Source organism: Prionailurus bengalensis, chromosome C1 (assembly GCF_016509475.1).
Source record: "Prionailurus bengalensis isolate Pbe53 chromosome C1, Fcat_Pben_1.1_paternal_pri, whole genome shotgun sequence".
NCBI classification, from domain to species: Eukaryota; Metazoa; Chordata; class Mammalia; order Carnivora; family Felidae; genus Prionailurus; species Prionailurus bengalensis.
The window spans coordinates 186432800-186459331 of record NC_057345.1 but is presented as its reverse complement, the minus strand read 5'-3'; the positions used below and the strand labels follow the sequence as shown (position 1 = coordinate 186459331).

The 26532-nt window shown below is 37.0% G+C and overlaps 1 protein-coding gene across 2 annotated transcripts in view; it reads left to right on the top strand.

The window, feature by feature from the left end:
• The window catches only part of SATB2 (SATB homeobox 2), a 188517-nt gene that overhangs the window by 20273 nt on the left and 141712 nt on the right, over positions 1 to 26532 (top strand). For both annotated transcript variants that reach the window (XM_043577412.1, XM_043577413.1), the window contains exon 3: positions 6061 to 6237. In XM_043577412.1, the coding sequence (XP_043433347.1) occupies positions 6061 to 6237 (177 nt within the window). The remainder of the gene's footprint in view (positions 1 to 6060; positions 6238 to 26532) is intronic.

Sequence of the window (26532 nt, the reverse complement as noted above, 5' to 3'; positions counted from 1 at the left end):
CATCTCAGACTGGCTGCTGCTATTCAGGAGGCAGGTCCAAGAATGAGGGTGGACCCAAGAGACAAAGGGCTTGGGGTAGAGGCTGGAGCCCACTCTCACCTACACTAGAGTATGGCTCATTATTTGAGCCTTTCTTTGTCTGTGAGTGACTAAAGGGTAGGAACTGCGTTTGATTCCTCCTGTCTGCCTAGCACAGTACCTCACGTCAAAAGGTGAATTTACTTTTAAGCAATGCATGTCACCCATGGGACATCACAAGTGGTGAAGGGGCCAGGCCAAGCGTTTAGATCTCTGAGGGTGTGGGTTTCCAATGTACTTTTCCACCCCCAAGAAAGCAGTGTGCTTGAGATGTAGAGTTGGCTAATCTGAACTGTTCTACTTGTGCCTTGCTGTTTCTTTGAGCATGTTACTTATTTTCCCATAGTTTGTGTCTTCATTTATTGGATGAGAATAATAATACCTCCTCCCCGGGTAAAGGCCCAGAGAAAGATAAAGGTACCTGCGTATGTTAGAGCGTGTATGTGATGAGTTAGGAGGTGCTGTGCAAGGGAGAGGTTTGTTTGGTGTGACTTTGGTGGAAAGCTATGGAATCCTATCCTCGAGACCCCGACCACTGGATCTTCTTTCATCTTTCCTTGTTGAGGTTAGACATCCAGGGCATCAAAGAATACTTGTGCCTCCGGTCACTTTCACACCAGTGTTGTGGCATTTCCTGAAAACTGCAATTGCTCTTTAAAATGAAGGGAAGGGTGGGGCACCTGGGTGGCTCAGTCGGTCGAGCGTCCGACTAAGGCTTAGGTTAAGATCTCATAGTACCTGAGTTCAAGCCCCGAGTCAGGCTCTGTGCTGACAGCTCAGAACCTGGAGCCTGCTTCCGATTCGGTGTCTCCCTCTGTCTCTGCCCCTCTGCTGCTCATGCTCTGTCTCCAAAATAAATAAATTAAAAAAATTTTTTTTTTAAATTAAATAAATAAAATGAAGGGAAGGGGGGGAAAGCCTTTCCCTTAATAAAACATTTGGATTAATGTGGTTAGGAATAAAACAATGGCTTACACTTTGCTCGATGATGCAGAGAAGATACCACATTAGATTTGGGAGTTTAACCAATAGTACATCTGTCCTCAAGTCTCCTAAGATCTGGAACACAGAGGGAAGATAACTGAGGGGCATCCAAGAAATGCTCAAGACAATTGCACAATTGTCTTAGTTATCAGTTTGTGATGACTTTATCCTGTGTCAGAAAAACCATTGTATATGTTGGTGTCAACAGATTGCTTCGAGCAGCTCTCCTAGAGATATAATATGAGCCACATGTATAATTTAAAATTTTCTAGGAGCTTCGTGTAAAAGAAGTTAGACATAGGCAAAATAAATTTTGATAATTTAACTTAGTGCATCCAAAAAATTTCTCTGTGCAATTGATTTTTAAAAATGATTCATGATGTCTTTGTATTTTATTTGTTTTTTGGTATTAAATCATTGAAATTGAGTGTGTATCTTGTACTTACAAGCATATGTTAATTTCAGGTGTTTAGCTGCCACATATAACTAGTAGCTTCCATACTGGACAAGCAGTTTTAGAGTATAAAGTATGTGTTTTTAACACATTCACCCTTTTACCATGGGGCACGTTGAACATCTTTAGTAATTCAATGATTATGAGTATCATTTTTATTCTGAAGAAATGCTTTTTAGTAAGTATCATGAGCATTGATTATGGACCCTGAAAAAAATTACTGGTTTCTTGTTTTCCTCTGTATTAATATTAGTGAATGGTATTAATACTGATTTTGAAAAAAGAGAAACAAATAGGTTTCGTTGTTTGGGGGTAGCCAGACAACTTAACTATTTCACATTGTTTAATCCTTACAACAACTCTGTGATGTAGATATTATTTGCATCTTAACTGGGAGGAATTTGAGCTTCAGGAAGGTCAAATAAATTACCTGAGGTCACTACAATAGGTAAAGAATAACGGTGCCAGGATTTGATCCAAGAGCTGCCTGCCTCCGGACACGGTGTTAGTCACCAGCACATGTGACCACCTCCCGTGCGTCTGTATTCCCATGGCTGTCGTGGTGAAGATTAGATTACCTTTATAATCACACACGCTTCTTCAGAAATAATGTCACGATGGAAGTGACAAATTGGGCATTGGAACTAATGACAATTGGGAAATGCGTTTTTCTAGTGGAAGGAGTCCCATGCTTATTTTGCCTCCGTGACAACAGAATTCACCATTCATCCCAATTGTCAGAACAACTCTTAATTTTTAGCAAAAGGCTGGGACCCTGTGCCTGTCCTTTAGATGAAACTACCTGCTTCACCTGCCACAATTGTAAAAGGCTTAGAGAGGCTTATAATCAAAAGGTTCAAAGTTCCCTACTTGATCATCTGGAAATGGGTCTGTGCTACAATAAAAGAAAAATAATGCCATAAGTTCCAGATACAGGGACAGAATAAGAGTTTCCTTTTTCTTCTTGATCATTTCTAAATTTTGTTGTGAATGCGTTTTCGTTTCATGTTGTTAATTCTTTTATTGGAACTTACCTTTTAATTCTTCCCTCCTATTCTTAATTTATTTTTTGAATTGCTTATCAAATACTCTCCCTATCTTTTTATCCGTTGTTACTTTTCCCCTTTTTCTTTCTTTCTTTCTTTCTTTCTTTCTTTCTTTCTTTCTTTCTTTCTTTCTTCTCTCTTTTTGCCTGGAGTAAGTGGCATTGGCAGGGGGAAAAATGGAGTGTATATATATATATATATATATATATATATATATATACACACACATATATATATATATTCCTACTCATCCTTTTATCGTTTTCTTTTCCAGGGATTTGCTGTTTTTAAGTTTTTAAAACCTATGCCTTAATTTTCTTCTTCTTCCCACTTGACCCCAAGTGTACTATTTTATTATTTTTTATTTCTCTTGTCATTGTCATTAGTAACCACACCTATGTTTCCTCTTCTTTTGTAAAAATTGCATTTCATTGTAAACATTTCATAATTGCTTAGATCTATGGAATTCAAGTAAAAATGTACATTTTTCTAGGGGTTAAATATAACCTCTTTATTTTTTAGTGTCTCATATATATGTGCTTTCAGAGTAAATTCTGTTGTCATATGTTTCTGGTTAATATTGTTTTGTTTTATAAATGACCTCCAAGTCCTTTTTTCTTTCTTTCTTTCTTTCTTTCTTTCTTTCTTTCTTTCTTTCTTTCTTTCTTTCTTTCTTTCTTTCTTTCTTTCTTTCAAAGTAGGTGATGCCTGTGATGGATGGGTGCTTGCCTTTTGACTGTAAGGAGTTATTGCTATCATGTCAGATAACAATTGCTTTCTGTAATCACAGAACTAAAATGTGTAGGAAATATTTTGGTAACTGACACTTTCAATACGTAAGTTCCTAAATGGTAGAGAGCCCTGTGCTCTAATGTCATATTTTGTATCTCACTCGTTGAACTGTTAATATTATTTCTAAAAATTGATAGGGTCTTGAGTCTTTTGCAGTTGACCATAGACTTGAGGAAGGTTTATGGTTCCTAAGTAATGGATACATGATAGGTTATGGAGCGACTGGATTCACTTAAAGGCCTTATCTGTGACTCCCAGATGTGTGACACTCAGATGTTGACATTAGGAACTGCACATGGATTTTCAGCACTGAAACTTATGTACACATAGGTGTTAGTGGTGAAGTATAGCTTGTGGCACCACTGACTACATGGCCCTATGTGTGCATATGCTTAAATCATTAAAAATAGAAATCAACCTGCTTCCTTGGACAAAGATCATATACCAGTCTGTAAGAGTTACAAGGTCTAAATGGGGGCTATTCCCTGCTGGTGAGGACTCTGATGAATAGGTCCTATAAAATGCCATTATGCCTGCTTAGGAAGATTTTACAATACCTTCAACAGCATTTAGGGCAGGAGCCACGTCAGACTTGTTCTTACTTGTATCCCTAAAGCCACAGGGGATGTCTGGCACACAATAGGTGTCCAGGGAATAAAAATTGGATAAATGAATGAGCACAAAGATAATTTGAAGGAAATTTAATTTATATTATTCATTTCACGTGTTACATACATTTGGGAATAAATTGGGCATAAATAAACATTTGATATGCCATTACTGGTCACAGCTTTAAAAAATATTTTATAAGGCACCATGTGGCCAGGCTAAATTCCCTTGTTCGTCTAAAACAATCAGTTCGCTCCATCCTTGTTTCCTATTTTCCATAAATCTATACCATGGATACTGTATTTGCTACAAACAGTAATGCTCCCTTACTGTTCTTAAGAGCAAACACAGAGTCTGTAGTTGTCCAGGGGATAGTTTGGTGTGACTTGTTAGCCTGTTGTGCTGGCTTAATAATAATTACCATGATCCTTAGTGATAACAGTTCTTAATGAGTGTTATTATTGTTAATAATGATTATATTTAATAATTACACCCTATACTTATTATCTTTAATAATAATAATTAGCACATGGGAACCAGTGGCACCATTGTATTATCTTTAGAACAAAAATCTACATCTGTGAGCTGGTAGTTTGCAGTGTCTGCTCCCACCCTCTGCTTTCCAGATCAGAGTGAGTCGGGAGGCTTCTAGGGTCTAGGCAACGGGAGGGGCTTCTAGAAGAACTGTGCAGTCCTGGTGTCACAGGCGGGACTCCCATACCTCATTTACCCAGAAGTCTTATTTTTATTGTAAAGTGCCTTCAGCAATGACCAGCTCGTTGTCCACCACCCCATCTCTCAGCCTGCCCACCTATTCTTCATAACTTTTGTGTTTTTTTGCACAAAGAGAGAAGACCCAGAACAGATCTTCTTCTATAAAGTACTAACTTGTGTGAATTACGTGGGGCAGAGTCCATGTTTATTACTTGTATGTTGGTAAAACTTTGATCTTCTTATGCCTTGGCTATGTTTAGATTTAAATGCCTGTATGACTTTTTTAAAAATAAAAAACAGTTTATAAAAAAATCTTTGGCGAATTAAACATTTTTTAGCTTTTCACACTTTGATACAAAGCAGAGAAATATTTCAGTGACAACAGATTTCAACAGATTTTCAACTAGACTAATTTGCTTTATTCTTTAGGGTAGTTTACTTCTTTTCCCTGAAAACACAAGAAGAGATAGTTCCCTTTGTAGTGGTAACTGGTGTTAATATATAAAATAATAACTTAAAGAAAGACAGAGTTTTACATGTGGATGCATATTTTGATACAAGTTAAATGTCAGTTAAGATTTTCAGGAGCAGGGTATTTTCAGGCTAATTGATGCCCTATTTACCAAGATGTAGAAAAATAAAAGCTATAAAAGGGACTTTTAAAAAGTTCCTATTGACGGGCACCTGGGTGGCTCAGTGGTTGAGCATCTGACTCCTGATTTCGGCTCAGGTTATGATCTCACAGTTCATGGGTTTGAGCCCCACGTGGGGTCTGTGCTGACAGTGCAGAGCCTGCTTGGGATTCTCTCTGCCTCTGCCCCTCCCTCACTTGCGTGCTCTATCTCTCAAAAATAAATAAATAAATAAACTTAAAAAAAAAAAGTTCCCATTGACTTTCTTGTACATATTCACATGATAGCTTAGACCGTGAAATCAAATATGCCTCTCTACTAGGTCTTTTATATTTACAGACAGAAGCAAATCTGATCTGGAAATACTAGTCCTGATTGACAGTTAATGGTGAAACCATAGACATGAAGGATGTAAGGGTCTAGAAGGTCACCTTGACCTCAGCTATATGCCGGCTGTGGAGTTAGGGTCTCAGTCATGACACCTCATTGGTGCACTCCACTTTTTAATGACTGGAATCTGAGGGCTTCTGCCATCGCCCGAGGCAATTCTGCTGCAGTCTGAGAGTAATAAGGAAGGGGAAAAACATCCCCAGCTTTCCCATTAGACCCATCCAACTAAGAGGCTTGTTTAATCTAAACCATTGTCGATCACAGATGAGTAACTTTTATAACTGCCTCTTCCCTTCTCATCATGGTGACTGAGATTTGCTTTGTAATATTTGTGTTTTGCTCTTGAATTTTGTCTCTCCAGGTTTGATGATTCCTGTCTTTTGTGTGGTGGAGCAGTTGGATGGCTCTCTTGAATATGACAACAGAGAAGAACATGCAGAGTTTGTCCTGGTTCGAAAAGATGTGCTTTTTAGCCAGCTGGTGGAGACCGCGCTCCTGGCCCTGGGGTACTCCCACAGCTCAGCAGCTCAGGCACAAGGTATTAACGCATATCCCCTTTCTCCTCCCCACGCCTCGTTGTGTCAAGATTTGAGGAAGAATGTGTTTCCTGAAATAATTCTCCAAACATGGGTTGGAGGAGAATGGTCAGATTTAACATCTTTTCCAAACAGTGAATAGTAGAACGTTTCTTGCTGAGTTTTGTTTTCTGGTTGCTTTGGGAAATATTTGACCGGCACCTTTAGAGCCACCAAAATAAACTTGCGTTTTAAAGTGATCATCATAGGGTTTTTTTGGCATTGAAAGCTCTGTTACTTTCTCTAAGTCCCGAAACTGGTGTTCTCAGAGCGTTGAGATGTTTGATCCTAACTTCTCCAAACTTTAATACGTGATTTATAAGCTTTCAGTTTTCTAAATTTATTTATTGCTTTGCGCCTATAGCTTCTGCACTTTACAATTAGCTTTTAATTAAGTAGAAAAAAAATGGGTACATTTTATCATACTTTTGTTATCTTTGAAAACTGCTCTGTAGTTTTAGTGTAGTCCATTCAGTAAAAAACAAAAAAACAAAACAAAACAAAACAAAAAAACTCCCCTCAGTGTCTTTGTGATCAATTCACTGTATCTATGTAATTAAGTATTAAAATTGCATCATCATTTCTGCACGTATCATAGAGCACTGGGGAGCACATTGTGAGTTTCTGTTGCTTCACTCTGCAGCATAGCCCATTGTTCTTTCATGGCAGAGAACTGACAAAAAAAAAAAAAAATAACAAAAACATCCCCCAAACCTGGGAAAATGGAAGAAAACTTTTTGACCCAGTGGAATGATTACTATTGTATTTCAGCTGAAATGACTGAATCCTATAGTTTATGATAATCCTTGTAACCGAAGGAAAGCAATAGGTTACCTCCAGGTCTCGCTTTGCATATTCATTTTCTATATTACTATTCTTACTTAACATTTGTGTATATGTGCCACAGATTTTTGCAACTTTTTTTTTTATGAGCCCCTTGTCAAAGCCTCCATTTATTCAGATGAGGAAACTATGAGAGATTAAACAATACATACAAAGTTTACAGGTAAGGCAACCAAGGACATGGGATTTAGTATCCAAGCTCTTGACTGATTCTGTAAGCAGATCATCACTGTTTGAAAAATGTTTCAGTCTTTAAATTAGATTGTAATTCTACCAAGAAAGCAGCCCATCTGAAACCAGGGGTCAAGAATGTTTTCCCAGGGCAGGTGGTACTCCATGGATTATTGGAAGTCTAAGTGTGGTCTGAATCTGTGTGATTGGCCTGTCGGGTGCAGTGATAACAGCTGAATTGTCCAGCGCACTGCTTTCAGAGCAGTGTGATAAAGGATGATTCATTTCCTTTTTTTCTTGTGTAAGGGATTCAAGATTTAATCCCCAGCAAATTCCATACCGGGCACCCCTGCTTTTATTTTATGCTATTTGCCTGAATGAAATAAAGGAATCCCCCCATCGCCCCCACCCCCCTCCGAAACTTTTCATGCCATTTTAAGGATATTTTTTTTCTGAATGTAAAGGTCACTGTATCCCACTGCTTGCATCCTGGTGTGCCAGCTTCCTGTTTGACAGGGCTATCCATCTCCGTTAGCACGGCTGCTCAACGCGCCGTGAGCTCACATGTGGAGCACAGAGCACTAAGTGGCCAAGATTTGATTCTTGGCACATGCTCAGGGAAGGGACTCTAAGGAAATTTGCACTAGGGAGCCACACTGTTCCATTCAGTGATGTGGACTGAGAGTTCTGCCCACCAAGGTGAGATAGATACACCAGCAAGGGATATGGCCTACAGTGGAGGATTACACAGGAGAAAAGTCAAAAGCAAATATTTGTTTCCCCAAAGTTTTTGAAAACCAGGACTAAAAAATACTGAATATTATACATTTAAAAAGTTGACTCAACATTCTGAAGGTGCTCTAGATCATAGATAATACTTTATTTTGTAGGTAAACAAAGGTTTTAGCACTAGGTCTTGTACTATAATTTCAGAGGGGGAAAAATGCTGTTTGTTTAGTTTTAAATTAGGCTGCTGATCTCTGTTTTGGGTAAATGGAAGAACTTGGCAATTGTTTATTTTGAAATGACTGTATTAGATCTCTGTTGTCATTTTTAGATCATCAAACGTATGCAGTTTGTTGCATGTTTATTATAGACCAAACAGAATGCAGCATGAGACTGGTCATTTGTGTGCTGGGCAAACAGCAGAGCGACAGAAAGCTAGAAAAGGAGGTAGAACAAAATATAACTGTATATTCGAAATCTGACTTTCTATGCATCTAGTTTTCTGTTTTCTTTTGTTTTGGTCTTGTTTGTGTGTTTGTTCATTGTTTAGATAATTTCTCCAAGATAGGGATGTCATTGGATGACCTAGCAAATCCATCTGCAGTGGAGAAACTGAACGTTTCTGAACCTCTTCTTCCTGTGTTAGAAAAGTTGGGCAGAACTAAACTGTAAGGAGAGTGGGTTGCTTGAGCCTATTTTAAAAATTGAGGTTCTTGAAACATGATTTTTTTATTGTGACGTGACCAGAAAAGAGTTTCAATAATTGAATTAGATAGTACTCAGATTGCCTTGAAAAGAGAAAATATATTAGCAATGTCATTATTTTGGAGTGATACCTTATCCTAATGACAAGGCAATGAACCCATGGTCTTGTGAGCATGGGATAGTTAATTTTTTTTTTTTTTTTTTGAGAAGGCATTCCCTCCAAGTGAGCTGAAGAGGCTTTATTAAGAAAGATATTTGCTTCTAAAGGATGACAGAAATTCCACTAAAATGCAATTCAAGGATTTCCAACACCACCACCACATCCCCCAGGCTTTATTTGAAGCCACATATTGAGACTTGAGAAATTAAGGGCAAAAAATACTGTTATAATTGACGGGCACAGTGTTTCTAACTGAGTCCAACCGTTTATTTCCCAGGACACATACCATTAGCTCTCTGTGATTCTCAAGGATGAGAGATGCAGGACACATCTGACCTGCTGTTTTGCATATGCAAAAGATGGCAGGTGTTTTGCTTTTCCTAGAGTAGGTAGCCTAAGATCTAATAAACAGCAGGCACAGTTTATGGTGGATCATGAGTCCATATCTCTGAATCTAAAGTCTCCTAGTTTTGGAAGAAGAGTGTTAACTTAGGAACTGTTCCCTCAAATTATACTCATTTCCTTTCTTCTTTCTTCTTTCCTTTTCATTCTTTCAGTTCTGCCCCATAACGCTTTTGGTAATAGCGAGGGATCTCTCCATGTCATTGAGTGTTCTTTATCATACCGATCAAGTAGCTCTTCATAGTTGATAATGTGGATGGCGGATTTGGGGAAGTGGCAGTGATGGTGACTTGATTCCTCTCTGTGCACATTTGACTAAATTTGTAAGTGATCATCTCTCTTTCCTGCGTCCTGTAAATTTTAAAGTAACTTTTAGAATTTTATTTATATATATTTTTATTGAGGCATAATTGACATAAAGATACTAGTTTCAGGTATATAATGTAATGATTTGATATTTGTGTATATTGTGAAATACACAATGCTAATACACAATAACTAATGTCTAGTTAGCATCCATTGCCACATGTAGTTACAGAATTTTTTTTCCTTATTATGAGAACTTTTAAGATTTATTCTTTTGGCAACTTTGAAATATGCAATACAGTATTATTAACTATAGTCACCGTACTGTACATTATATCCCTGTGACTTATTTGTTTTATAACTAGAAGCTTGTACCTTTTGACTTGCTTCACCCATTTTGCCCACCCCCACCTCTGGCAACCATCAGTCTGTTCTCTGTATCTATAAGCTTGGTTTTTGAAACTAAAAAAAATTTTTTTAATATTGTACTTATAAATGAGATCATATGGTATTTTTCTTTCTCTGTTTGACTTCTTTCACTTAGCATCATGCCCTCAAGTTCCATCCGTGCTGTCACAAATGACAAGATTTCTTTCTTTTTTATGGCTCAGTGATTGTGTGTGTGTGTGTGTGTGTGTGTGTGTGTGTGTGTGTGTGTGTATACACCACATTTCCTTTAGCCATTCATCCATTGATGGACATATAGATTATTTCCAAGTCTTGGCTATTATAAATAATGCTGCAGTGAACATGGCCGTTCATGTATCTTTTCAAGTTAGTGTTTTCTTTTCTTTGGATGAATACCCAGAAGTGAGTGCAATTGCTGGATCACATGGTAGTTCTATTTTTAATTTTTTGAGAAACCTCTGTATTTTCCATAGTGGCTGCACCAATTTACATTCTCACCAACAGTGCACGAGTATTACCTTTTCTCCATATCCTTGCCAACACTTGTTATTTCTTGTATTTTAGATAATATCCATCCTAACAGGTGTCAGGTGGTATCTCATTGTGGTTTTGCATTTCCCTGATAAGTAGTGGTGTTGAGTGTCTTTTCATGTACCCCTTGCCAACTATATGTCTCCCTTGGAAAAATGTTCAGATCCACTGCCCATTTTTTAATCATATTGTTTGTTTTTTTGCTATTAAATCTTATGAGTTCTTTATATATTTTGGATATTAGCCCCTTATCAGATATATAACTTGAAAATATTTTTTCTCATTCACTGGGTTGCCTTTTCATTTTGTTAATGGTTTCCATTGCGGTGCAGAAACTCTTCAGTTTGATGTAGTCCCGCTTGTTTATTTTTGCTTTTGGTGTCAAATCCAAAAAATCATTTCTAAGACCTATGTCAGGGAGCTTACTACCTGTGTTTTCTTCTGAGAGTTTTATGGTTTTAAGTTTTACATTCAAGTCTTTAATCCATTTAGAGTTAATTTTTGTGTGTGGTGTAAATTAGTGGTCCAGTTTCATACTTTAGCATGTGGCTGTCCAGTTTTCCCAACATATATATTGAAGAGACTGTGCTTTTTCCAATGTATATTCTTGGCTTTTCTATTGTGTATTAACCATATATGCGTGGGTTTATTTCTGGTCTCTCTATTCTGTTCCATTGATCTATATGTCTGTTTTTAAAAAAATTTTTTAAAGTTTGTTTATTTTGAGAGAGAGAGAGAAAGAGAGAGGGAGGGGCAGAGAAAGAGAATCCCAAGCAGACTCCTCGCGGTCAGTGCGCAGAGCCCGATGCGGGACTTGAAACCACAAACCCGTGAAATTGTAACCTGAGCTGAAATCAAGAGGTGGATGCTTAACCAACTGAGCCACCCAGGCACCCCTATATGTTTGTTTTAATGCTGATACCATATTGTTTACTATAGCTTTGTACTGTAGTTTGAGATAAGGAGTGTGTTATTTCCAGCTTTGTTTTTGTTTTTTTAAGATTGTAAAATTTGTTTTTGACCAGAAAATTTTATTCAAAAATAAACAGGCAATGGGGCTCCTGGGGGGCTCAGTTGGTTAAGTGTCTGACTTTGGCTCAGGTCATGATCTTATGGTTCATGAGTTTGATCCCCGCATTGGGCTCTTTGCTGATAGCTCAGAGCCTGGATCCTGCTTTCAGATTCTTTGTCACCCTCTCTTTCTCTCTGCTCCTCCCTGGCTCTCACTGTCTCTCTCTCAAAAGTAAATAAACATTAAAAAAATTTTTTTTAATAACGAAAACAAACAGGCTGAGCAATAAATAAGCAAAAATTTTTTCTGACTGGCTATTTTTGGGGTCATTAGTATATAAAAATTATGGCTTCAAGAGAAGGTGTATTACCATTTTTTTCTTGCTTATGTTGGAATAATTAAATTTATGCAGTCATTTAAAATACTTTTAAAAAGCGACACAAAAATGGATTTAATACCATGTTATGTGAATCAAGCAGAGTGCCAAATACAGTCTCAATTATATAAAATTATTCATATATGCATAGGAAAAATACAAAGGAAATCTATTAAAATATCATAGTGTGAATAGTAGGATTAAAGTATGAAATTCTGGGGTGCCTGGGTGGCTCAGTCAGTTAAGTGTCCAACTTTGGCTCAGGTCATGATCTCATGGCTTGTGGGTTCAGGCCATGCATCAGGCTTTGTGTTGACAGCTCAGAGCTTGGAGCTTGCTTCGGATTCTGTGTCTCCCTCTCTCTGCACCCCACCCCCCTTGCTCTACTCTGTCTCTGTCAAGAATAAACATTAAAAAAAATTTTTAAAAATAAAGTATGAAATTCTACTTTCTCCATGAATTCTGTCTCTCTCTTTTTAAAATGTTTATGCATTTATTTTGAAAGAGAGAGAGGGGCAAAGTGAGAGGGAGAGAGAGAATCCCAAGCAGGCTCTATGTTCAGCATGGAGCCTGATCCAGGGATCAATATCACTACCGTGAGATCAAGACCTGAGCAGAAATTATGAGTTGGAGGCTTAACTCACCGGGACACCTAGGCTCCCCTCCATGAATGCTTTTTTTTTTTTTTAAGTTTAAAAAAAATATTTATTTATTTTTGGGAGACAGAGTGCAAGCAGGGGAAGGGCAGAGAGAGAGAGGGACACACAGAATCTGAAGCAGGCTCCAGGCTCCAAGCTGTTAAGTACAGAGCCCAATGTGGGGCTTGAACCCACGAAGCGCGGGATCATGACCTGGGCCAAAGTCGGACACCTAACTGACTAAGCCACCCAAGCGCCCCATGAATGCTCTTAATAAGTGCGAATGTGTTAGTTCTACCTTATTACCCACTTTTGATAAGCAGTTCACTTTGTCCCTAATGTGTCTGTAAGTGTGAAAACTTGTGCATGATACAGATGTATTTCTGTTGTTTTTTCAGTTTAAAATGAAAAAAAAGAATAAGTCATGAATGAGTCCCTATGATGTATAAACAAACCAAGGAATTTCTTATAGTTTTAACAGTGCTAAGTAATATTAACTGAGCAATTATAATATGTCAGGCACTATTCTAAGAGATTTACATGTACTGACTTATTTAAATATCATAACAGCTTTTTGAAATAAATTATATGTTCCCCATTTCACAGATAAGGGAACAGGCAAACAAAGAAGAGAAGTAACTTTCCTGGGCACACAGGGCTATGGAAGGAAGAGCTGAGACCTGAAGCCCAGTGATCCAACTCCAGAGTCAGGGTTCTTAACCACAGAGCTGTCCTGTGATAGACCTGATCAGTGGAGTTTAGAGTTGGGGTAGGCGTCAATTCTTATTTAATGCTTGCTCCTTACTCTTTGACATGAGCCCTGAAAGGCGGGACTTTTTAGATTGGGTGCTTACTGAACACATAAGGATTATATTTATTTCATAATGATTATACTTATTCCATAATGATAAATTATACATAGAGATACTTTTTTAGGCAAATGAGACAGCCTTCATTAAAAACAAACAAAAAAACCAAATCTCACAGAATTGTTGTCTATTGAAGCCAATTCCTGAAACTAGATACAAGGCCTATAGTAGGTTAAGTAATTCAAATATACTGTCCCTCCTTATTAGGAAGCCTAAATGATTCCTGATAGGAAAACAAAGCATATTCCACAGCAATTCTGATTTTCAAATTGATCAGCACTATTAAATTCCCACCATGTTCCTGTCATTATTCGAGGCTCTGGGGATAAAGAACTGAAAAAAAAATCTTGCTTTCATGGAGCTTACATTTGGTAGTTTAATAACATAAGAGAAGTTTAGTATGTGGATGATTAGTTGATTTTTGATCCTCTGAGCTCAGAAATGTTGAATACTGAGGTTCAGAGAATCGAAATGCATATAAAATTTATTTATAGTTTAGTGCTAATTTATAAATAAATGTTAGTTTTATTCTTGAAAAATACTCAAGAATTACTCTTCTTGTCAGTCTTTGGAAGTACATGGCCAAATGGAAAATATGGGTTAAAATTTCCAAAAAATCCTTGCTTTATCTCTTTAAAGGAAAACTTTTTTTTTTTTTGCCACTTCTCTCCACCATTGTCTCCATTTTTTATTTTTATTTTTTTTACTTTTAAATGTTTATTTATTTTGAGAGAGAGTGTGCACAGGGGAGAGGCAGAGAGAGAGGGAGAGATAGAATCCCAAATAGGTACCACATTGTCCAACTCGGGCTCTATCTCACAAAACGTGAGATTATAACATGAGCCGGAATCAAGAGTTGGACGCCCAACTGACTGAGCCACTCAGACGCCCCTGTTGTCTCCGTTTTTTAAGATAGGGCCTGTTGTTCTGTGCTGACAGCCTGGAGTCTGCTTCAGATTCTGTCTCTCCCTCTCTCTCTGCCCCTCCCCTGCTTGCACACTCTCTCTCTCTCTCTCTCTCTCTCTCTCTCAAAAATAAATAAACATTAAAAACAAAATAAAAAAAAATGATAGCCCTGTTGTTGGCTTTTTTATTGATGAAACTCTTATGTTCTTAGAGGCCCATTTTTTCAGAACACAACAGTGGCACCTGTGGTAAGCATTTGGTCAATGTTGGAAGAATGAACAAATGGATTGAAGGTATTATTTATTACCCTGGAGAAATACATGCAGTTCTAAAAAGTGCCAGTTTAATGTCATCAATAATTAGATTTGGGCTCTGAACTACAAACTGTTTTGTTCCCTTAAAACCGAGCGTTACATAGCACAGTGTGAAGTCTACATGAATTCAATAAATGTTTGTTGACAATGAAAACAGGTATTTTTAAGGTTCATTTTTACTAAACTATCCATGAAGATTTTTTTCCTTGTGTGTCATTGTGAAGTTGGCTCCTGTTCATGAATTAGCTATTTTTATCAGAAGTAAAATATAATTTGATTCCTTAGTGATCAGCATCGTCATTTCTAGATTTTTCCATGTCATCATTCCAAAGGCAGTGATGTTTTATCTATACTCATGGTGCCAAAACACTTCTAGTAATAATGTTTAGACTCAAAGAGCTATTTATTCAAAAGACACTTATGGGATTGCTGGGATCCAAATTCTTCGATCAAAACTTAGAGGTATTTTGTCAGTATTTATCCAGACCTCATCTTTGAAGGCGTTCTGTATAGGGAGAACAATTTACATCTGTGAACTAGAAACAATGATAAGAATAAATAGAATAAGATTCAAAACCAAAATAATAATGATATGTTTTAAAGGAATGCCTTAATTTATTTTTACTTATTTATTATTGTTTTGTATATTATTCATTCATTTATTATTATATACTTTTCAGGGAATTAGCTTTATACAACATACTATTAGGAAGAACTTTACAAATAAGCTACTTTTTGGGTAAATTTTAACATTAGAAATAAATATACTTTCATTTTAGATTGTTCGGTGCTTGAAATGCTTTCTTCTTTAATTCTCTAAAATGTTTATTCTGGGAACATGCAACATATACAAAATAGAGAGATTAAAGTAGTAAATAAATACTCGTGAATTTATCATCTGGCCTCAACATTTAGGAATTCATGGTCAGTCTTGTTTCATCTCTGTCCCTACCCACATCTTCCCCCTCTCCCACTAGATTATTTTAAAGCACATCCTAAACCTCATATTTTATCCATAAATATTTACTAAGTATCTCTTAATGATAAGGACTATCTTAAAAACATAACCACAAATAGTAGCATGACTCTTAAAAAACTCCTTAATGTTATGAAATATCCAATCAAGGTTCAAAAATTTCCCAATTATCTTATTATTTTCTTTTTAGTGTTTCTTTATTCAAATCAGAAGCCATAGAGATCTATATATTGTATTTGGCTGATGTGTTTTCTCTCATCCTCTTGAATTTTTAAAAATTCTTTTCTAAAACTAATGTTTGTCATGTTAATTCAGAATTATTTTTATTTTGCTGAACTTAATGAAAGCCTTAACCTTATAAATGACTGCAAATACTATGATTTTAAATAAACAATTAGTAAACTCAATTATAACCTTGTAATGGAATTCAGAAAAATCACACTTTTTTTCTTTTTCTTTTTTCTTTTTTTTTTTTGTAAGGGAAGATGCTTAAAAGGCATATGTTGTCTGGAGCTGAAAGATTTTTTTATGCTCTGAAAGTTTGACATTCTCCCCATTGAAAATGTTTAAAATGATCTCTTGCCTTGTATTGCTTTCTTGGTTTCTTTCTTTGGCTCTTTCTCTTTTTTTCCCCACTTTTCCTTCTTTAATTAAACTCTCATGTTTGGGAGTCTCTTAGCAGTTTTTTTCTTTATAAGGGCAATGTTGAAAAAAGGTGCATATTTAGAAATTTTCGGCCTTGGAGCAATCTTTTAACAAACAAACTGCTTTTTAAAAAATTCTGTGGCTCTCAAAAGAGAGCTAAAAAAGCTACCCAAAATTGCTGTTAACCATGTCTCAACCCTCATTAGAGCTGACTGGGCCAAAATATAAAACACTGCCTGTGCCGATACAAATCTCTAACAACACCCCTACGCTCTTCCCTCCTCTACTACATAAAATTAAATATTCATATATGCTTATTTACCTGCAAAAAGAGCAAAACCTGAAACACTACTTTTAAATGCCAAAGGAAGAGTAATGCTCATTTTACTGCCTTGTCCAATATATATTTAAGAATGAATATCTAATATAGATGTTCATAGTTCTGTATTCCTCGTATTTATATTGGCACAAATATGTGTAATTTAAAATATATAGGTCAACTGATGGAATTACTGTCTATATGTAAATTTGTAGAGGATGAAGACCCTATCGGACTTGGACTTGATATGCAGGACTTCTAGCAGTTGAGTAGGAAGTACTTGATTAGAACTGTTAAGGGCAGTGAATTAAAAAAAAAAAAAAAAAAAAATTATCTGATCTCACTTTACCTTTGACCTTACAATTTTTACTTGAACATCCATTAAAAAAAATCATTATCAGTGAAGATAATTCATTTAGAAAACTAGCTCATTATTTCTTCCATGATGAGAGAAGTTTTTAGCAGTATTTTTAGTCAGCTATTTGTTGGGCAGTTTGCCATGGTGGCCGTTCGCTTTGGTGTATTTTTAAAATTGCTTTAAATCCCTCTTTTTAGACTTTAGGTGTTAATGTCCATGAGGTGAAGGGGGCTAATCATCTGAGTTCCATGTTCTGGCATTCCTGTAAAATGATCTAGGTTAAACAGATTGACCTACAGTGATATACAGCTTTTATTTAATAATTAAAGTATATGTCATTAAAAATATATAGCTTTGAGGAGTTATGAGTAGGAAAGCTACAACCTAAAATTGGTGATAGTGTGATACAATTTATATTGTGATTAATTTTTTATTCTGTTCCTTCTAAAGTATAACTGTCTTTTACCAATATATAGATTTTAAATGTAAGGTAGTCATTTCCTGAAGACTCGGGTCCTTCTGTGCTTTAAGAAGCACAGATACAGTACAGATTCTATTCAAGAAACTCATTTAATAAAGAGCATACTCATTAAATGAATTCATTTACAAATGCTTCAATAGATAGTGCTATTACTTTTTGAGTAGATCTTTTATATGATAAGTTCTCTATTGATATGAATCTCAGTCTTGGTGCTATAACATATTTCAACTCTAAGTAAAGCCTATTTTGACATTCATGATAGACAATAAAAAATTCTTGTCCATATAGCATTTTGTAATATTAAAATGCTTTTTTAAAATTCCCTACTTCCCTTTTTTCTTTTTTGAATGGATAAGAGCTCTGTCATCTACATCTTATAATTTTAGTTAATTCTTTGCAAAATTGTGAAATTTCAGAATGGTAGATCTTTTACTTATATTTGTGTACATTTTACATTTGTTCTTTGGATAGCCAAATTTTCTCAGATACACTATTATTGTATTTTAAGATTATGGTGAGAGTTCAACTCAATATTCATTCATCTGTGTAGCATCCGTTAGCAGGCAGTTTATTCATTATTTATTGAGGTACTTGGCACATGAAGTGGTACCCTGAGATGTCAGGGACCTCTTTTATCTGCAGTGTGATAGAGGACAGGTTCAGCGGTGGTGGTGGGAGGCAGGAATGAAAAGCATCCTGCTGGTCTTTTGGTCACTCTGGCCACCCTGGTTTTGTTTCCAAGGTGCTAGATAGATTTCATATGATTGTGATAAGCATTTAAAACCCCATCAGTTTGCAACTCATTTTTTTTTTTTTATGGTAGCTTTGTGAGCTCCAGAGCGAGTGCCATTTGGTTGCTTAAAAGCAGTAATTGGCAAATTTTTTTGTGTATCAATGAGAGAAGACACAGACACCTCTGCCTTTCTAGTTTTGGTTTGAGGAAATATCACCCAGGACAGAACAGCAAATCTGTGCTACTGTTTTACAAGCTCCTTACTGGGGTTTGAAAAGATTGCTGCAGGCTATATGCAAATCGTGCCCGAGGTTCCTCTCCGTTTCTCCCTCGCATTCGGCAGAAAGATAAATCCGACATATTCCTTCTGTCAGTTTTGTAAATCAGAGAATGAGACTCTGGAAAGTTCATAGCCCAGGCAAACCTCTGTCCTCAATAATTTGGCTCTACAAAGTCTAATAACCTCCCAGATAAAAGCTGGGCCTACCATCGTGGGAGCAGATTAAGAGGGCAGTCTGTTCTTGATCAAAAGCTCTGAGCAGTTTTACCAACTTCAGATGGTGGTTCTTCTTGAGAATATGTTGCACAGCCACAGCAATAAATAACAATTTGAAATGTCTTGTTTTATTATTAAGAATACAGTGATTCCTTGTGGGGTGGAGAAAAGACTTCTTTGAAAGGGGGCCTGCTTTAGATACTCTGCAATAGAAAATATATCAGAATTATTTGGAAAAATAAAAAAAGCTCTTTATTAAGATCTTTAGTTTCTTGGGCACCATTGGAAGAAATGTGATTGAGTTAACTGTTCCATTTTATGGAGAGGAAAGCTGCAAAGAAAGTTTTAAAAATCACATCTTAATTCTCCGCTTTTTGTCATTCATTCATTTAACAAATGTTTTGTGTCAGGCATTGTTCTAAGTGTTGGGGACACAGCAAAGAGACAAACATAATGCCCCTGTCTTCAAGGTACATTCCAGTAGGGGACATAAAAAATAAACCATAAATATATAATAACATGTTAGGTAAGACCTGACATTATATTACGCTATGTTGACCTTATTCTCCCCATCTTGTCTGTAAGGGAGTTTGGCAAATTTAGGCTTCTCCTGAGCCAGAACAAACTTGAAGATCTTGAATGGGGTTTGAGGATTAAAAATAAAATGATGTGGGCACTTAAAAGGTGAAATCTCGGTTTTCTGAAAAATTTACCTGTGTGGACTGTTCCATTTTTGGTATAGGATAAATGTAATATCATCAGAATTAGCTTATTATTAAGCCATGGTGTAATTTTTTTTTTTGAGAGCAACTGACACTTTCACATGATAGAATGTTACAAATGTATTTAATAAAATTGATATTATTAATAGATACTAAGCACCAGTATTATGTACTTTTTCTGTACTAGCCGCTGTTCTAGGTGCCCCACATGTATTCACTCATTCAATCCTTATAATAACCCCATGAAGTACATAATACATTGTCCGCATTTTACCAATGAGGAAACGGAGACACTCCGAGGTCCATTTACCTCAGAGAGGTAAAAAGCTTGGCTGACACCAAAAACTGGCTCCAGGGAATGTGTACTTAACCAGCATCCTGTTCAGCAGCATTATATTTCTAGTCTGTGAATTTAGTCTACAGTTCAAACTGATACTAACTATAGTTTACAGGCATGAACCAAAGATTGACATTTTGGAATTGGTAACTGAACATATATGTTTTTAAATTGAGTGGGGAGCTTGTTTTGAGTTTAAATAACAAAATTGAACTTGCTGTCTTGGGATGGCATTTTATGAGAACTTATTTTATGAGACCCCATTTGTGTATATCTAAGCGCCTTGTAAACTTACAAATTAAAATAAAAACTTTTTTCCAATAGTAAACCAATGCTTGTTAGTTATAGAAAACTAAAAAATGCAGAAAAGTAGAAAAAAGAAAAAAAATGCTGGCGGACCAACCTGGAGATAAATGTAGGTAACATTTGCAGGCATTCCCCTTTAGTTATGGTTTAAAGCATTCTTTTGCATAGTTGGGTTGTATATATGCAATATTTTCCCTGAATATTATAATGTATGATTTACATATTTCATATTGCTTTTAGTACTGCAAAATAGTAAAGCTTTTGGTTTTCAAATCAAATGTAAAACATTAGCTTTCTTTTGATTATCTAGAAGGATTTAGAAGCCATCAGTAAATTAGGAGGTGTTAGGTATAGACAATGCCTGGTTCAGTGGCTGGACAATCAGAATAATTTATTCCCACATTTATGTGAGAATGTCATTTTTGTCTTACTTGGTTCATTGCAGGTGAAAGGCCAGTTATTAAAAAAGAAATTGACATTGACCTGCTTTCTTTTTACCTTTGCCTTGTGGTAAAGTTTTTTAATGTGGTACAAGAGTAAAAAGACATTGTGTCATTCAGAAAACTTCAGTTAATTAATTTCATGTTTTGTTTTTATAATAGTCTTGTTCTTACCCACATTTTGGTCTTTTCTCCTCTTAAAAAAAACACATACACAGCATTGTGTGGGCTGGTTACTGAGTGCTTACTAGTTTTACAATGACAGTCCTGTGTTAAAGATGTCCCTTGGTCCAGGAATTAATAACTGATGACAGTTTGTCTATTTTTTAGCTTCTGGATTTTGCTATGTGCAGTAGGATGGAGATTTTATGAAAGAGTCATTGGGGGAAAACTCTTAGGGAAGATTTTTCCTGTGCTTGAATTGATTTAGTATAGCCCTCTATTGGAGGTAGGGGATTTGTCAAACAAATCATGAATGCTCCCATACCTGCAGGAGCAGTGGGTTGTGATCCCTCTTGGTTGTTTGTTTCTAGTGGGCCTCAGATCCCGCTGGGCGTGGAAAAGAGATGAGCAGCTGTCTCTCTCCCTTCTGTATTTTAAGGTTGTAAGATTGACCCAACTTCTTTCCATAGTCTTCCCTGTAGCTTAGCAGGTGTGAGATAGTCTAGTTAGAATTCACATGCATTTGGCCACCTACCCTGCACGCCTTCCCAATAGTATCATTGGCACCATGCGGATCGACATCTTCCTCTGTGCTTTTCTGGACTCATTCAGCCCACACTGATTCCTGTCCTCAGAGGTTGGGATCATTCCCTTCCCATGTGATTTTCGTTGGTGGCCCTTGGATAGTGAGAAGTTATTTGCTTTCAATAAACATTCAGGTGGGCTTTATAATAGACATAGCAAAGATTGGTGAGGATTTCTGTAACTCAGATAAGCTATTGAAATGTACTCGTGTGACCAAAATACCAAGTTATATGAAAGAGTTTTAATTATGAAACCAGTGTCTCATTATGATAAAAATAAATGCATAAATCTAAGATGGCTTATGTAACAGATTAAGTTATAATTTGCTGCTGTATTTCTTTTGTACTTGTAAACCCTGATGGATATTACAGTGTACCCATTTGCAGTTTAAACTAATGCAATGGAGATCAACAATTGCTTTTCTGTCTTAGTATTAAGAGGAGAGTCCTGTTGTGACTCATGATAAGATTATGAATTTGTCTGGGTCTGTCAGCAGGTAAATTGAAAAGAATGGTGGGGAGGGCACCTAACTGGCTCAGTTGGTAGGGCATGCGACTCTTGATCTTGGGGTCATGAGTTTGAGCCCTATGTTGGGTGTAGAGATTACTTAAAAAAGAATGGGCCCAACTCTGTTGTAAATCAGTGGAATTAAGACACTTGTGGGGCTGGTGTGCTGTTCTGGGAGACTGAGGTGTCCGTGCTGAAGAGGGGATCTTGGCCACGTTGTCTTGAAGTTTACTAAAATAACTAATTTATCACCCATACGAGGACCTACCAGTAGGACTTATTTCTTTTGTCTCTCATGGAAATGCCTCAGTATTAGTCAATAAGACATAGTCTTGTGTTTTCATGGATGTTTAGTTCTTAAAAAAAAAAAATGAAGTGTCTATTTCGGCTAATTATAATGCTAGCAAACACAGAGTTTACTGTGTGCCAGGCATTGTTCTAAGTATGTTACACATGTAAACTCATTTAATGCTCACAAACCATGTATGACATAGGTACAGTTACCTACATTTCACAGCTGAGGAGACTGATGCACAGAGAGGTTAGCTGAGTTTGCCTGGGGCACACAGCAAGTTAAGTGAGGGAGCCAGCATTCAAATGTGCAAACCCAGGCACTCTGCTGCTTGAAGCAGTGGCTTAGCCACCACACCCCTGCCTTTCTGTGGCATGATCAGGCATCCTTGTGATAGTGAATAGAAGTAAAAGCTTCTGTAGGCCTGACTTATATGACTAGACTAACTCATTAAAATGCTACATATTTCTCCCCCTTTTTTCCTTTACTTATTTTGTTTTCTTCTCGTAGTAGGTTGGGAGATGAAGACTTTAAAGACATTACAAGTGCATTCTACTTAATCTGAAATATTTTGATGCTTCTGGAAAAGTGAGATGATTTAATTTCATATATAATTGCATGAAGAATTATAAATTATGTTTTCTAAAATACCTATGACACTAAACCACAAAATGAACAGATAAAACTGATTTGTTCTCTGACAAATCAAGATATATGGCAGTGTTTTCATTACAAGTGCCATTTGTGGGGACGGAGCAGCTGAGTGTGCCACAATATGACACAAACTGTTCCCAGGCAGCACTGCCTTCACGTGGGCATCCCGAGCTGATTTACAACACACACTAAAATTTTTTTTTAAAACATGATGTCAAGCACAGCCCAGGTTGAACTCCTAAAGTCGTGGAATGCAGGTATATCTTTTTAATTGGCTTTCTTTGCCATGAACTTACTCTCCAGAAACAAGTTGTTTCATCCTGTAGAGAGAATGGGCCATTTTTAGGGCACTGGGGGTGGCATTTAGAAAATTCTTTCTTAAGTGCATGTAATAGTTTCCTGGAAGGTATGTGTTGACTTCTTCTGGAGGGTAATTTATTCATAGCAAGATTGAGTAAGAATTTTTTTTTTTCTTCCACTGGACTAAAAACAGAGTGTGTTGTCGGAGGTCTCTGTGGTGGTATTAAGGCTAAAACTCAAAATTTGGATGTTGTGAGTTCAAGCTTTTCTCAAAGAACCTGTGTCCCCAAGCTGCCACAGTCATTTGTTTGTCCTAAATTTAAAAAAAGGCTTTGAAATATGTGGAACCAAAATAGTTCTGTTTGTAGTACCAGGGATTCTGGAAAAATAAGAGTGTCATCTTCTGTGTGGGAGAGATTGATACGTGTTGATTGCTGGTGGTACCAGATTTTGTTGGGCAGTGATGGATTTTTCACTGAGTCTGCCAGAATCACTCACCTGGTCCCCTTTGTGATCCATGAGAGCTAATTTGCGATGATGGGTGGGCAGGAGCAGTAGTGGGGAGCAGATCACCGGGTCAAAGATAAAAACAGAACCCCATAAGGCACATTTTAGTCAATTTTGTATCAGATTACAGCCCAATGAGTTCAGACCATAGGAGATGTTATTCTGTGTTGGTGGGGCTTGTGTTAGAATCTTTATGTCATGTTTCTTTTCCTAGATGTATTTTCTATCATGTGTAACGAAAAGTTGGCTGAAAACGGTTATTCAGGTTAAGTGTTAGAATTTATTAAACAAAGCATATAAAACAACCAATAGCATTGTACAACCTGGTGAGAATAGAGAAGTAAAAGCAGACTAAGATTTGAAAGTAAAAGTCACTGATAAAATTTCACAATTGTACGTTAGTTTAAAAAAAATATATTTAATTTCCAACCTAATGAACATAAATGGTTAAAAGCATATTGACTTGCTAGTTTCTTTTCTTCAAGTCAGTTAGGAATTGGTCATGGTGGGCAGTCGATCCTGGTGGCTTAACTCCTCTGTCAGATCAGCTGAGAGCTGTGTAACATGTTGTAACAGTGGCAGTTGGATGTTATGGAATCTGACTGCTGGGCTTTAAATACCACTTGCATTTCTATGACTGTCTGCCTCAGTTTCCTCATCTGTAAAATAGGGGTAATGATACTTCCCATGGAGGGTTGTTAGGAAGACTAAATTAATCCATACAAAGTGCTTAACACAGGGTGAGGGCTGGTTGCACATTAATTGCTATTATAATTATTATTGTCAATATTTACAGTGCAGAAGCTAGATATGATACGTTAATTTCTTTTGTTTCCTGTAGCTTCCATTTGTAAAGCCTTTCATTCAAAGCTACTGGATGTGAATTACTGATTTTTTTTTCTTTATCCTTTTGATATTTGTAGAGTATAGAAAGAATAGATACTTTGATATTCATGTGTTTGGATCAACAAAATCCTATTGCATGGCTCTTCACTAACTTGGGAAAGAATTGATTTCTTTATTATGGACAGAGCTTTCTGTATTATGTTGCCTCTTTCCAGTGTTTTTCAAAGCATTTAATATATATTTTATATATGCTGACAATGAACAGAACTTCCCCCAGGTTATCTGGTTGAAATTGTGTATTTTAAAAAATGAAATAGCTATGATTAATGACAAATGGAAATTTAAATTTTCACTGTTGGCTTTGTAATCCAGTGAGCTATTTATTTATTTAATAATGTTTTCAATGCTTTTATTACTTTTATATTTTTTTGAGAGAGAATGTGAGCAGAGTAGGGGCAGAGAGAGAGGAAGACACAATCCAAAGCAGGCTCCAGGTGTGAGCTGTCAGCACAGAGCCCGAGGCAGGGCTTGAACTCAACAAACTGCGAGATCATGAGCTAAAATCAGATGCTTAACCGACTGAGCCATCCAGGTGTCCCCAATGAGCTAGTTTTTTTAGGTGACAAATATTTTGCATTTCTTCAATTTCTTCTCCTTCTATGGAGTTCTAAATATTGAGTAAACCCGAGTACAGATGTAACTTAACTACAGTGAGGCCATTTTGTTTAGCACCACTTTTTCCACAGTTGTGTTGAAAACCAGACTATTTTCCCTTCCATTCCTCCTCCGAAACAGTTGCTCATATCTGTGCTCTTCTGACGTGGTTCCACTAGTGGAGCTGCCTCGAAGCAAATCTGGGACTGTGTGGAGCGGAAGGAATGTAAATGTTTTCCCCTGAGGACTCGTTGTCAGTAGGTATTTGTTTTGTGGGAAATTTGAATGTAATGTCACCTTTGCATCAGGGCTCCTTCTTTTCATTCCCCTTCCCAGAGCCTCTCCCAGAGATAGCTTCGAGGCTGAATCCCGTTACCCTAGTGCTCTTTCACCTGGACTAAATGACCATGGCAAAAAAAAAAAAAAAAAGTCATATTTTTGTGACTGAAAAGCCCAACTAGATATCAAGCCATTAGGTCCTGTTGTGTCCATTCAGTTATGTGCCAGCATAATGCTACTAGCTAGTAAAGGGGGCAATGAGAACTGAAAGGGCGAGCTCCAGGCTAGTGGATTTCACTTATTCCCATGTGTTGACTTCCTTCCTCTAACCTCTGCAGTCCATTCTCACTGTTTCTCTCCTTTTTCTTAGTTTTTAAAATATTCCTGCCTCCCCCCACTTCCCTGCCTTTTTTTTTTTTTTTTTGAGCAATATTCTATTCTTAAAAAGAAAAAAAAATAGTATGAATTACCTGCGGGAAAACAGCATTTAAAGACCTCTGTGCTGCCAGCCAGTAGATGTGTGGTCCCACTGTGTTTTGGTGTGTGTTTATTTTAATATTAGAATTACCAAGTGAAAGCTAATAATACTCTAAGAAAAGTATAATTACGAAGGTAAATCTGTATCAAAAATTGCATGGTGTACCTCAAAGTCAAATATAATTATTAGTGGATAGTCTCCTATTTGATAATTAGCCATTCATAGGTTTGTACATAAAGTAGTGTTTTTAAAATTGTGCATTTTTAAAATTCATTCTATTTCCCACACAGTATAATCCACTAGATCTTAGGCAAAATAACCCACTTTGGCATAATAGAACCACACCTATATGGAAATAACCGAAGCACTCTAAAATAGAAATATAACGTTCCTTCTGCCAAATATTACAATGTAACTGTTGCCAAGTCCTGGTGCCCACTCCTTTCTGGATCCAGTTGTTCTATTTTTAACTTTCCCCAGTACTCAACCCTGCCGAGCCTGTGCATATGACAGTTACTTTTTCACCCTGTGGCCTTTTGCAGTGGTGGTGGGGGCGGTGGGAGTGCTCTAGGTTGGCAGAGGGGCTTGTTGGGGCTGGGGCAGCCCCACAGACAGTTTGCAGAGAGCGGTGCTGGGCCAGGAGGCCGCCCTCAGAGGCCTTAGAGGCTAGGGTGGAGCATCATGTCAGGAAGGAGAAGGACCGGACCAGGAAGGGCACAGTGCAGGCACCACAGGGCTAGCTGCTAATTATAAAGGTTTATGTAACCACAGCCGACCCTTGTGGGAAGGTGTGAGAGAGGCAGTGGGCCTCTGG